Genomic DNA, 13,560 nt, shown 5'->3' with positions numbered 1-13,560 from the left:
TCCACGGGTGCTACTACCAGGTATGTCACAGGTAATATTTGATATAAGCCGGGCCTGCTTGACAAAAATCGGGTTCCGATCCAATAGGGCTGGCCAAATGTGTGCCTACCTGTAGGCATAAAGGTTTAAGCGGGGTTAATAAGTGAACCTGACTGTACCTAGGTACCTGGATACATACAGCATTTTATGACGGGGGTACCTAAAGTAGATAGGTACCTGCGCCGCCTACAGAATCACCCCGGAAACCGCATCTCGCACCTTGAATCTCGCCTTGTATTACCCCAAAATCTGGTTCTTTATCGTGATTTCGTTGGTCTTCCCAGGTTTCTACCGTATACCACCCTTTTTTATTTTGTCCAAGGATACTTTAATTGTCGAGAACATAAACTGAAACCATTTATGCAACTTAATCTACGATAATCCGACATCCTCCCTTTTGGTTACCTCGAGCCTCCATCTTTAGATATCCGTAATGGCTGATTTACAACAACCTTCTCCGACAAAGCGGAAACTCCCGTTCAAGCGCACAGCTAGACGTAAATCCGCCGAGGCAGGTGACAACGATGGCCTCTCTCTTTTCAGTCGCTCAGGCGTATTCTTCGAAGAACAGCAAAGGCTCGCTAAAGAAAAGGCGGAAAAGGAAAAGGCACAGAAGGCTGCAAGAGAAGCTAAAGAGGAACAAGAAAGACGGGAGCGATTAGCTAGGCAGCGTGAAGCGGAAAAGGATACGCCGAATAGAAAGCACACCCGCGAGCCGGAATCTCCCAAAAAACGCCGTCGCGTCTCACGTCCGAGCGAAGAGAAGGTCAAAAACAGCGATGATGAGGATATATTCGACTACAAATCAACTAAGAAACAAAAGTCGCCTTCCGTGCCCTTCACACCCGATTACAGGCGAGAAGATTCGCTTGTGACAAGTAACAGAGGGTCCGAAGGACTAAGAAAGCATGGCACACGCTCCCAATCGGTGAATGTTGGCGCCCCCGTGATCTCCTTAGACGATGATGATGATGACGATCCAGCTTTCATACAATCACCAACGAAGCACGCTGTGCATTCGCATAAGGATGCTGACCAGGGTTTAGTTTCACTGGAGGATGATGGCGATTTTCCAGCCGAGGACACTAAAGAAGAAAGAAAGGACGAAGAAGAGGACCCCTCCGAGTATTATGTTAGGCTCGCAATGGAACGGGCGCAAAAGGCCAAGGAAGAACAGGAAGCAAGGCGGAGGGCAGGCAGCAATTCGTTAGAGGATGAAAATGATCCAGCTGTACAGATTCTTATTCATTCTCAACTAGACGGGGTCTATACACTGATGTTCCGGCGAAAGTTGTCCCAGAAATTAACAATAGTTTACCAGACGTGGATCGAGCAACAAGTTGCCAAGCATAGTGTTGTGCCTCGTTCTGTCTTAGAGACTATGTTTTTTACCTGGAAGGGAAATAAGGTGTATCCGCACACGACTCTCCAGACATTAGGCATTAAACCGGAGCGCGATGGTACGCTATATCCAAGCTGGAAAGGGGACCAAGAAGGATATCAGGGGCGAGATAAGGTGTACTTCGAAGCTTGGACGCAGGGGCTTTACGAGGAGTTCTTGGAAGAAAAGGACAAGCAGCGACTGCGTGATCTTGGAGAGTTGATAGATGACGAACCCGAAGAGAAGGCGGAGGTGGAGCAACCACAAAATTCGCAGGGTGAGCAGAAGGTTCGTGTACTCTTCAAACCGAAAGATCAGCAGCCCACGAAAGCTACCGTACGCCCCAGTACTACTGCCGCCCAACTGATCAAGTTATATCGGCGACTTGCAAATATTCCAGAAAATAAGACGATCGAACTTCGCTGGGATGGCGAGGTCTTGGACGCCGAAACCACCGTGGAAGAAGCGGAGATTGAAGATATGGACTCACTTGAGGTCCATATCAAGTAAAGCGGCAAGGGACTAATATATAGTTTTTATATCCTTGCAGAAGAAGCACTAAATCTTAGTATTTATCACCGATCAAGGTAGGAGAGGCATGCCCGATGATCAACGGTCGCCCGTCACGAAACATTTTTCAGCATATAGCCCATGATACCCATGATATTCCTAGAGGCTTGCTCAGTGGCTCTACCAAGAGACACAACTTCATATATGTCACGTAATCTATGAAGTACGAATAAACCTGCTTTGACTCCAGACCAGAACGCCGTCCCATGAGATGTATAAATTGACCCCGAAATTAGAACCTCTCCTTCATCCGCGAAGACACCGTGCGTAAATTGTTGTAAACCTTGCCGGGAGGCTTACCCAGTATAAGACTCACTATAGATTCACGGGCTATGTGGATATTCTTAAATCCTATATTCCAATACGTTAGCAAGGTTCATCAGCCGGCTACTTTGAAGACGTAAGAGCCCCGAAACGAAAAGCGTCCTCCCCTTTCTTTTTCTTTTCCCTTTTTTTTTCTTACGTACCTCCCAGGATGTGAATCTTAGAATCGGCCAACACGACCCTAGTGCGGGAAGCGTTCTCGATAGCGAACTTGGTCTTCCCGTCCTTGCCGGCGATGCGGCCGATGGCGCGGGCGAGGTGGTCGCCGGTGAGGGTCTTGACGTCCTTGACCTCGAAGGTCTCGATGTAGAGGTCGTCGAGGCGGAGGAGGGCGACGGCGTCGTCGACGTCGAAGCCGAGGGCGAACGCGCGCACGAAGTCCTCGCCCTTCTGGAGGGCGCCCGCGTCCGTCGTGTGCCGCGACGTGCGCAGCTCCACCCGCTTGTGCTTCACGTTCATGCGCACCTGCAGCTTCAGGTGCTCGACCAGCGGCGGGTAGATCTTGGCCCACGCGCTCTTGAGCGGCGTGAACCGGTGCGGCGGGATGCCGACCTTGCGCGTCTGGATGTGCGTTGCCGGGTCCTAAGTGCGCACGCGCGAAGTTGCTGTTAGATGGGGAATTGGGGATTGGAAGGCGTGGGTTAGGTAGAAAAAGGACATACTGTGTTCTGAACGGGCGCAAAGTGCGGCTTGTCTTCCTCGTCTATCTCCATGCCCTCTTCTCCTGCTTTGCGTACCGGTTGGAGAACGGCGTTGGCGTCTTCGGGTAATTCGTTGATGCCTTCTAATGTGAAGTCCTCATCTTGGTTTGTCTCGGGAAGTGGGACGTTGGACGGAGGGGTGTCGTCGACCTGCTTGAGCAGGGCTGTCGGGGCAGGCATGTTGATCTTATGTTCTTTCGGTTCTTCGTATTAGGGAAAGGGGGGTTGGAAATGACCCTTAATTCGGTAGTACGTTTGGGGTTTGTGTATTGTTAATGGATCGGGTTGAGAGGCTTGTATACCGGTCTCTTTTGGGAACTTGGCGATAGTTTTCTGGAGTTGCACCAGAAAAAAACGATGGACCATGTTTGGTGGGCTATTTTCCTTATCGATAAGAATGGCTTTTATCTCACATGTCTTGCAGACCGGATACCTTTACGCACTAACTAATATAAGCCTAGATGGGGGGTTCGGCGGAGCTGGGGGGCACATCGACAGTGGCGTTTTCGGCATGGAATGCAGCGGCTACAGCTATCTTAGCGTACGATTTGATCCTTATCAGTTATAACCGTTAGCCCGTTATGTCCGGCTACAAGCGTACTACCTACCTAGTATTAGGTAGGTCTAGGTTCTAGGTACTTACTGATGTGCTAATGACGACTTTTTTTTTTCAACTTCGAAGCCAAGCAAATTCTTGGATTGGGATTTCATGCCTTTTTTTTCATACCTCATGCCTTCATGCCTTGCGCCTTACTCCTCGGGCTGTTGGTCGTTAAGTGCTGAAGCAGAAGGCTTAATCTTAACCTCGATTGCCTTTTCCTTTTTTTCAATTCATTAGACTTATAGATCACAAGTTTTGGCAAGTTGCTGTTTTCGTGATTCATAGTTCATCTCTTGTTCTGGTTCCGAAAAGTTTCACATTCACAAAAATGACGCCCTCATCATGAACCTCTACAATGTCCTCAGCAGCTAGGTCTACTATTCTAGGCCAGGGACGTCAGGCCTGGCGATCCCTTTACGAATTGGTCGATACATTCACTTCGAAAGTGTCGCCGAGGCAGAATTCAGTCAATCGTTTTGGGCCGCATCAGATTATCACGTCTTTTTCCACAGCGACCCCGCGATTGTCGAAACCTCCATGGTCTTTCCCCCATGTCCCAAGACCCTGCAGTAATAATGTTCGCCGTAGCTTCACCTCCAGTGGTATACTCTTATTCGGGTTTGCGTCGCCATTTTCAACCACTTCTTCCGTCGCCGCGACATGTTCGGCAGCTGCGGATTCCGTGGTCCTCGGGAGCGCGGGTCAAACGTCAAACATTGGCAGATTAGCGAAACAGGCCTGGGTTAGAGACATACATACCACTACTCGGAGAAGAGTGGTTAGGATCCATCGAAGAACGAAGACGTCTAAGTCTAATACCGATAATGGGAATTCGGCTGTCGCTCAGCAGAAGACGGGATCTTCGTCGCAACCCGCTTCGAATGCGAATGCGATACCCAATACGAAGCCTAAAGTAGGTCCACCCGAAGCGGAGTCTACGTCTGCGTCCGTGTCCAAGTATTTCCATCTACCTGCAATGCCGCACCTACCACATCGACCCACGAAAGAGGAGTTTCTAGCTGCCGCCAACGGCTTTTGGCAGCGCCTAAAAGTTCGGTTTAAGTGGTTCTCTATCAGAAGCATGAGACCGTGGAATATAGATGAGTGGGGTGCTTTTGTATCCTGGTTTCTATTTGGCCATTTAGTTTGGATTCTAGTCGGCACAACCACATTCTTCTCCCTTGGCATCCTCTTTATTAATACCGTCTTTGCGCAAGGTAAGAAACCGATTCGCTTTGGAAGGTTATATGGCGCCAAGCTAATATGTTCTAGAAACTCTCGCGAAATGGGTCGGCGATTATTTGACTGAGTCTGCTGGGGTTACTGTTGTCTTCGAGTCTGCCATTGTCCCTAGGTGGAAGGATGGTGTCATCTCCTTTAGGAATGTGTTCGTCTCCCGAAGGCCAGGCCAAGTCAAGTCTTCTGTCAGCAAGGGATCATCGTCCAATGCTGCTGCAGTTGCCGCTGCCGAAAGGGGATCCGATAAGGAGACCCCTGATCCTGTCGAGGTAGACGATGGCAACTATACACAATTTGACATTACGTTGAATGCGGTTAACGTTACGCTCTCGTTCGTCAAGTGGTGGAATGGTAAGGGCCTGCTAAAAGATGTTGAGATCAAAGGGGTTCGAGGAGTTGTGGACAGGACTTCGATAAAGTGGTCTAGCGAGCCTGCTGATCCCTTATCGTACCGACATGAACACAATCCTGGCGATTTCGAAATCGACTCCTTCAAGCTAGAGGACTTGCTCCTCACCATCCATCAACCCGATGGATTCCGACCCTTCCCTGTAAGCATCTACTCTTGTGAGCTTCCTCAGCTCAGAAAACAGTTTTTGTTTTACGACTTTCTAGCTGCCACCCACATGTCTGGATCATACGATGGTTCGCTCTTCACCATACATCCTCGTCAGATTCATGGGGTTCCTGCTGGACGTGAGCACATGGCCTCTGACCCATTAGGAGAGCCAGACGTCTGGAAGAAGCACAGCCGAATCCGCATAGATGGACTCAAGATAGATCATCTCAACAGGGGAGTTGAAGGACCTTTTGGGTGGATTTACGAAGGCAATGTTGACATTGTAGCTGACATTAGATTCCCTGCCGATGATGACGATGGCATCACCAAAGTCATGGCGGATTTCTACGAGAGACTTGAGGAGGCTGTCACGTCAAATCGTTACATTCATATTCTTGATCTCGATAAATCACGCCGATACGAAAAGACAATTTCCAATGACCCAAGCGACTTCCAGTCTAACGAGACACCAACCGAGATAGACACTGACTCCACGACTGCTGAACACGCACTCAACAGCAGCCCAACTCAAGCCGCGTCCACCTCGCCACCCACACCAAACACATCAACCTCTGACGAAGATCCCCCGCGCTACCTCGTCATGGATGTACGCATCCACCTAAATGATGTGAAGGCTACCGTACCGGTCTTCACGTCCAATTTATCCTATGTGAACCAAGCTTTAGTACGACCCATAGTAGCGTATATTAACGCGAAGCGCACGTACATCCCTATAAACTGCCGCATCGTCAAGCGTGTTTCCGACTTCGACGGCGCCTGGACCATCTACGAATGCGGACTTATGGACGACGCATCTGCCGAGATGTATACCGCCTTCGCCCGTGACGTCGAGGACCAGCAGAGCCGCGTGCGCCGTCTCAAGAAGGTCGGCTTCTGGACCCTAAGTCTCGCCGTCCACGCTCTTTTCATGGGCATGGCCGGAAATGTCATATAAGGAAGAAAAATAAAAAGAAGGGATAATTACTTACCTCTCTTATATTTTTCTTCCTACTCTGTACATAGTAAAAAAAAACAAAATTACGAAATGGAATATTATACGATGAATGGGAATATGTGTATGTATGGGGGGAAACAAAAAAGGAGGTTTCGCGCGGGTATGGCTTACTTGAGGTATCTTCGAAGGGTGGCAGGCCGGGCATATTATCATTTATTTATCTACCTGCCTAAGGTATACAGGTATGGAGTTATCATGGCGTCTGGAGTAGTAGTTGCGGCTTTAAACCCGCGGATCCCATTCAATGTTTTTGGGTTATCGTCGTCGTTTAGAGTCGGAAATACCCCACTTAGGTAGAAGTAAATACAATACATATTAAAAAAGCAATATCTAATGCTAGATGTGTACCTACGCTAGAAGCCCACGACGGGGCAACGGGATCGAGAAATTCACATGTGGTTTGGTTTTATAACGAAGACGTCGAAGTCGTGTAATTTCAAATATCCGCAAATTCGAATTGATACGCAAAGCCTAGCCTAAGCCTCATCGAGCTGCATTCTTGAGGCCATATATTAGGTACATACAATACAGAGCACTCCAAGCCAACCGGCCCAGCCAACTTAATTCCTAACCAGCCTCGTCACCAGAGCCCGTAGCATAGCATTAGCATAGCTCGGCTCGACTCGAACCATCCATTAGCGCAACGCAAATGCAAGTTCAAGAGTCCCCCGTAATAACCGGGTCGGTATGGGTCTCAATATCGGCAAGGCCCAACGTAGACTGCGGATAGATTCGTCGCCTGCTTGTGTCACCGGGATTCCATGGGCCATTCGTATTTATCATCAACAACATCGCTCATCCCGAATTAAACCCTCGGCTCGGCGCACTGGAGGGTTGAGGGTGTGAAAGGGGAGGGGGGGGGGGGAGGAGGAGCAAATTTAGGGAGGTGAGGGGGGGAAAGAGGCGATTGGCATTTTATAACCTATACTAGAAACGTGAAATGCTCAATCGGTTGTTTGCATGCAGGGGGTATTAGCTCCAAAAATCCACCACGGCGGGTCTGTGGAAAAGGGGCGGCCCATGCAAAGATATCGTGAGAGTATCGCGACTAGGTGCCACGATATTTGGGGCTCTTCACGTTCTTCACATGAAGTCCTCGCTGAAAAAAAGCGTTAGTTATAAGAAATGCGTATCGAACCGTCAGGATAACTTACTCTCCGAAATCATCGTCGTAAGCGCCGACGTCTGTAGTGTTGGCTCTGCTAGTCACCAATGTAGTCTTGGTCTTCTGCGCCTTTGTCTTCTTGCCTCCCTTCTCGGCCGCCTTCTCTTCCTTCATCTTCTCGTTGCTAAGAGTAGTGAGGGAGCTGGCAACCTTCTTGATCTGATCGCTAGGCAGGTCCTTGGCGAGTTGCTTTGCGAATTCCTGGAGGAACAGGTGGTAGTGCGCCTTCTTGTGGTTGCCGGCTAGTATGGGGGCTAACGTGGTGCGCAGAGTCTCGAACTGGGTCTTTGTCTGAGGGTTGAACAGAGGTAGAGCACTGAGATCGACGGTCTTGGTGGGGTCCGTAGGGTCGATAGGTATAGCAGAGCCGACAGTAGTAGCCTTGCGTCCGTTGCTTAGACTGATACCGGCGTCGCCAAACAGATCCTCGGCGTGCTTTAGATCGGATTCCTTCTCGGTGCGGCGCATTCGTTCTCGTCGCTCAGCCTCATCCTCATCTTCAGATACGTCGGAACCTTCCGCCAGGCGGCGGGCTCGCTCAGCCTTGTGTTCGGCGATGCGCTGGGCCTTGGATTTCTTGTTGGCAGCGGCTTCGGCGTCAGCTTTGGCCTTAGCCTCAGCTGCCTTCTTGGCTTTCTCGCGCTCGGCCTCCGAGTCTTCGGCCGCATCCCACGAATCGAGAACCTGCAAAAGCAGAGTTAGTACGACAGGCGCTCGACTATGCCAATAAATCGATAGGTTCGGCTTACATCATCATCCTCGCCCTCTTCATCGTCGAATTTACTACGGCGGATAGCGCCAATAACGGGAGAGGCTGAAGGCGAGCTAGACTCGCTCTCCTCGTCATCTATATATAAAAAGGTAGTTAGCTAAGATTATATGGCTGGGTCGGAGTGACAACTACGAAGGCGCATGTATATCGCATCAACAAATATCAAGGCCATCAGTCCAATGGATGGAGAAAAAAAACGTGGTAAATATTTACCAAGTCATATCAGAACAAAAGGAGATATTGACTCACCCCACTGCTTCTTAGGAGGCATTGTATTAACGTTGATTTCCTGGGAAAATCTTGGAAATCTTGGAAAATTCGCTGTTTTCAAATAGAAGTTCGTTGTTCAGCGATTGCAGCAACTGCAATAAAGGTGATGTAGGGGGTGGGGGAAATGGTATGAGCAAAAGAAAAGATGGGTGAAAAGTGCAAAAGTTGAACTTGTTGATGGAATTCGGTGGAGATTGGGCATAAAATTTAATAAGGTACCTAAGGAAATAGAGGTATTTCTAACTTTGCCTAAAATTTTGTGCGGTGTTGTGCGTTACGGGACTTAGCAGGTATTGAAAGCTTACAAGTTACAGTGGGCGTTTGTGCTTAATGTTAATGCGATTTATCCTCTACAACGCTCTTACTATTTTTAAATTTTATTTATACCGTATAGCATATAAGGTAGTCTTATGTGTTTAATCTCAAATTTTTATGCCAAAGGCATTGGTTTTATCAACATCAACATTGTCAATGTTATTAAACAATAGACTTTATCTTTTTTTTTTTTTTTTTTTTTTCCAATCTCCCGTACTGCCTATAACAACTTACTATACAAATATCCCGTATAAACGGCTAGACGCGGGGTTGGCGGGGCATCGAATTCTTTCCATTTCCAAATCCCTATTAATTCTATTAATTGCTTAGACCCAACCCATGCACCTAACGGCGTCATCGCTAAGAAATTCCGATCTATGCTGTATGACGTTGGTATCCAAACTGCCAGGTCCCAATATCTGAAAATAGATCATATGTAGATCACCTCGTACCTTGTCAGCTAGGTTATTTACACCCGGACACCTGGACGCCTCAACGTCTTTATATTAAGCTCAAGCATTCCAAAGACGCGCAAGCACACTTAGAGTCTTGGACCATTTCATGATCTTAATAAAGTGCTCATGAACTTCATAGCGCTATACAAACAACAAAGATAGCCACCCTCCGATGTAGGTAATAAATCTGGCAATACGCGCGTAAACATAATAAAAAAATATAAAAAAAGGTCTACAGTAAGTTCGAGCTTTCAAGCATCGACACCACCTAGTAGATTCTCAAACCTCATTCGCTAGCAACGGAACTTCCTGCAGGTCAGTTCTACATCACTGCGTAGATGATTCGGCATAGGAAGCGGAAGCGAGACCGCAACCATTCTACCAAGTTATGTCGAAACTTGTGTGGCCTAAACTTTGTAGACAGGCATGTGCTGTTGGATGCTAGTTGTCTTTTTTTCATTGATATGTCTCTATCAGTTGCGATATGCGCGGCGTGTTTCATAAGGGACTTCACTGCATAATTGTAATGCTACGACTCCATAGACACGGTATGTAAGCAGTTTGCATTGAGATGAAATAATTTTCAGAGGGTACGTACTCAGAAACTCCTAGGAGGTACCTCATGCATTTATTTGGTGAGTCTGAGTCATCTGCAAAATTCGTCCTGACGATAAGAAAGAATCCGCCAGAGCTGGCATATTACAAGTTTCCCCTTTAACATGCAACATTGCTCGTAATCAACTTTCTTCCAAAAAATCATATATGCAAAATTTTCAAAGCCACTCCAGGCTCTAGAACATGAATTATGGAGCTTGACGACTACAATTTCCACGGGTTTATTTCTTCCTTTGACCGGTCCAATAAGTGTTAAAGCATTTCGCAGTGATAAAGAATTACCTTAGCCCCTTCCCCCCTTATAGGAGCAAACAAGGCCCCCTAAAAATCTCGCCGACAGCCGCTAAAAGAATGAAGCCGTCCCGCCCGAAAATGTATCGGAACGCCCCGTTTTCTCATATTGCTAACTTCCTATAATTCCCGACTTACACAACCACCTGACCGTCTCAAACAGATCCCAGCAATTAAAAATATTTCATACTACTGATGATGTCTATCATATTAGATCTTGGCCATTCTTGCCAAGCATGAGGCTGTATGGGTATGAGTAAGAATTGCTACTTGGATTCGGCTACACTAACAAAGGGACTACAGGAAAAAAAAAAAAAAAAAGTACCTACCTAAAGGTATCCGCCTCTTCGGCGTCTGTTACTCGGCGTCTGGTCTTTGCTTCTTGGTTCTTCCCCAGTATAGGTAGACATGCCGGATAGTCTTCGTAGCGTACCTGAATATCATCTTTTTTTCCACTGTAGCCCCGTAGTAGTTTTCATGGGTCAGGTCACAGGCGACTCTGTTTGAGCTATTTGTTCCCATGGTCTAAGCGTTAACCGAAGCCGTCAGCCTCTAGCCGTCAGCATTAATGAGTCTAAGTCAGAGGTATAAGTATTTCTGTTTCCTAAGGCACTCTCATAGGTATCCTTCCTTTTGTTTGCCCCAGACCAAGTTAAACAGAACTAGACACTACCTAATATCAGGCACTTAAATAGTTCTATCAGTTTTACCAATCCATATTCTTCTATTGGTTGTGATAGGTGCCTATCACAATCCTATAACTACCTGTCACCAATGCTCTCGACTAAGGTCCCAGCAAACCTTTGCAACCCAAAGCAAGCGGCGAGGCTATCCAGAGTTGTAATACCTTTACTTCACAATTCTGCCCTTGGGTATTCGACGGGAATCCGGGTCGGGCTTGTTGCGTCGACTCAACACAATGGATGCTCACGAGCCTTTTCCACAACGCCGGCAACGAACTTTAAGGAATTCTTTCCAGTAAAAGAAACGGAAAATATTAGACTCACACCAGCAGTCTGGCCCCATCATGGATATACGGAAGAGGTTAGTAGCAACATACCCGATTTTACTATTCTGAGCTGAAGGGGGCTGGTTCCGCATCACGACTTTGATTTTTACTTTGAGGTACCTATATAATAACCATTAGCTAACAACCCAATCTAAACTGAAGGAAATGTTGAGTGTAGTTCCCGCTCACCGTCCGGCTAAGACATGGGGCGACTGGGTCGCCTGGAAAGTGATGCGTACGTGTAGATGGGGGATGGACTTCTTTACGGGGATGAAGAAGGATCAAAAAGTCGATAAAGCGAACCCAACCACTGCCGTTGATACAATCAGGCCCCTGACCGAAGCTCAATGGCTCCTTCGCTTTCTCTTTCTCGAATCTATTGCTGGCGTCCCGGGAATGGTGGCGGGAATGTTAAGACATCTCCACAGCATTCGGCGACTGAAGAGGGATAACGGCTGGATCGAGACCCTTCTTGAAGAGAGTTACAACGAACGAATGCACCTCTTGACTTTCATCAAGATGTGCGAACCAGGTAGGCATTAAAGTCTAAAAGCACCATTTATTTAGTCCCATCCGCTAACATATCGGCCAGGCTGGTTTATGAAGATCATGCTCATTGGTGCCCAGGGGGTCTATTTCAACGCTCTTTTCCTGTCCTACTTAATATCGCCTAAGATCACACATCGATTCGGTAAGCATTGCAACGGACTCATTTTCGCACTCAGTTAGAGATTGACCTTTTCTTTAGTGGGCTACCTGGAAGAAGAAGCCGTGCACACATACACATTGGCCATCAAGCAGATCGAAGAAGGACACCTCCCCAAGTGGTCCGATCCGAACTTTGTCGTTCCCGACATTGCCGTCAAATACTGGCACATGCCAGAGGGCAAGCGGACGATGAAGGATCTCATCCTGTATATCCGAGCGGACGAGGCCTGCCACAGGGGCGTCAACCACACGTTCGGAAACCTCAACCAGAAGGAAGACCCCAACCCCTTCGTCAGCGAGTACAAGGACGGCCAGGAACCGCCCCGACCTGCGTTGAAAGCAGAAGGGTTTGAACGCCACGAGGTGTTGTAAAATCCGTTGGCAAGAGATTTGTGGGGGGGTTTTAACGACTTAGATATTGTATACAACATCATTGACCCGGACATAGAGGAGCATAGGCTCAGTTACGGTTATGTCATTTTTATCCGGCTGGCTGGCATGTAGCATCACATTGGAACGGCGTCATGGCTTCGTTTTGTTTTGGGGGCGTGATTTTGGGAAACTGTCCCCGGTTGGGTTTTGCGGCGACGACTAGATATCAAAAGAAAATACCCATAGAATGGACTTGGGTAGAAGGCGTACTGGGGATATATGCATTCTTCTAAAATTCATATCTCAACTCCTCTTAGACTAGAATAATCTCTACTTTCCATCTACTCCCTCGATCTGAAAACTTCTACTAATATAAATCGTCCGAAGTGTTGACATAGTAATACCTAAGGGATTAGGGGTTGTGCCATAGCGCGATAGTATAGAAGGCGCATATCGTTCTCGAAAGGAGCTTAGAAACTACAAGTGTTACTGTTTATAATATTCATTCTACGTTTGGCATTTACCACTAGGTCTTTCTGGCACATAGTTCTTAGTCAAATTGGACGAGCAGGCGTTATTACGGATCTTACCTCGCGTTTTGTAGATATCTTTCGGACTTGCTTCGGGATTCACCAAGACAAATGCGAATGCGATGTAAGCAGTATGGCACATCTCTAAGCAATACAACGATAATTATTTCTTGATGTAGCTCCAGTATATACGATAGGCTCGCGGTAAGTTGGCTTAACTCATCAGTTTTGTTTAATTGGCTGATTATACAGTATAGGGACACATGAGAGTTACCAACAGAAAATATTTGTTTTCAACGGATGAGCTTATGTAGCATACGCGACATCAAGGGAATTCTGCATGTCTAACAGTGGTCTCAGTCATCCCATTCGGTAGTTGTCAATGACATGTGTATTTTGAAGAGTATCGCGGAACTTAATCACCAAGCACCTAAAAAGGGAGTATGACAGGCTTGATTCTTCTAGGAGGAAATCGATGCGCCGTAGGTAGAATTGATGAAGTGCTTGTAGTATTATATGTTTAGAGATATATGCAACTGTGTTGAAGATTCGCCTGTAAATACCTACTGTTGGTTAGTAGGTTGTATAAGCGTTAATTGCTGCCAATACAACTTCAATGCGGTGTATGA

At 47.2% G+C, this 13,560-nt stretch overlaps 5 protein-coding genes across 5 annotated transcripts; 3 read left to right on the top strand and 2 right to left on the bottom strand.

Moving 5' to 3' along the window:
• The first annotated feature begins 258 nt into the window (after positions 1-258).
• F4812DRAFT_421577 (uncharacterized protein) lies at positions 259-2,479 on the top strand. Its single transcript, XM_047933561.1, has one exon. The coding sequence runs from the start codon at positions 473-475 to the stop codon at positions 1,928-1,930; it is 1,458 nt and encodes a 485-aa protein (XP_047792434.1). The 5' UTR covers positions 259-472; the 3' UTR covers positions 1,931-2,479.
• F4812DRAFT_450382 (eukaryotic type KH-domain (KH-domain type I)) lies at positions 2,223-3,195 on the bottom strand (the record flags this gene model as incomplete). Its single annotated transcript, XM_047936082.1, has 3 exons — positions 2,223-2,341; positions 2,458-2,896; positions 2,977-3,195. 3 exons carry the CDS (start codon positions 3,193-3,195, stop codon positions 2,223-2,225), a joined length of 777 nt encoding a protein of 258 aa, XP_047792433.1.
• Positions 3,196-3,684: 489 nt separating this feature from the next.
• F4812DRAFT_421574 (mitochondrial distribution and morphology proteins-domain-containing protein) lies at positions 3,685-6,764 on the top strand. The gene is made up of 2 exons (XM_047933560.1): positions 3,685-4,833; positions 4,889-6,764. The coding sequence occupies exons 1-2, from the start codon at positions 3,972-3,974 to the stop codon at positions 6,367-6,369; spliced, it is 2,343 nt and encodes a 780-aa protein (XP_047792432.1). The 5' UTR covers positions 3,685-3,971; the 3' UTR covers positions 6,370-6,764.
• F4812DRAFT_421573 (translation initiation factor eIF3 subunit) lies at positions 6,765-8,953 on the bottom strand. Its single transcript, XM_047933559.1, has 4 exons — positions 8,616-8,953; positions 8,344-8,441; positions 7,584-8,278; positions 6,765-7,528 (listed from the first exon to the last, which is right to left on the bottom strand). The coding sequence occupies exons 1-4, from the start codon at positions 8,635-8,637 to the stop codon at positions 7,513-7,515; spliced, it is 831 nt and encodes a 276-aa protein (XP_047792431.1). The 5' UTR covers positions 8,638-8,953; the 3' UTR covers positions 6,765-7,512.
• A 1,538-nt stretch (positions 8,954-10,491) lies between these two features.
• F4812DRAFT_421569 (alternative oxidase) lies at positions 10,492-12,754 on the top strand. Its single transcript, XM_047933558.1, is given in 6 exon segments — positions 10,492-10,563; positions 10,603-10,605; positions 10,617-11,356; positions 11,484-11,853; positions 11,914-12,012; positions 12,070-12,754. 4 exon segments carry the CDS (start codon positions 11,087-11,089, stop codon positions 12,399-12,401), a joined length of 1,071 nt encoding a protein of 356 aa, XP_047792430.1. The 5' UTR covers positions 10,492-10,563; positions 10,603-10,605; positions 10,617-11,086; the 3' UTR covers positions 12,402-12,754.
• The last annotated feature ends 806 nt before the right edge of the window (positions 12,755-13,560 follow it).

Source organism: Daldinia caldariorum (assembly GCF_022478825.1).
Source record: "Daldinia caldariorum strain CBS 122874 unplaced genomic scaffold F4812scaffold_4, whole genome shotgun sequence".
Taxonomy (NCBI): Eukaryota; Fungi; Ascomycota; class Sordariomycetes; order Xylariales; family Hypoxylaceae; genus Daldinia; species Daldinia caldariorum.
Note: the sequence above shows the minus strand (reverse complement) of the source record. Positions and strands in the feature narration are given on the sequence as shown.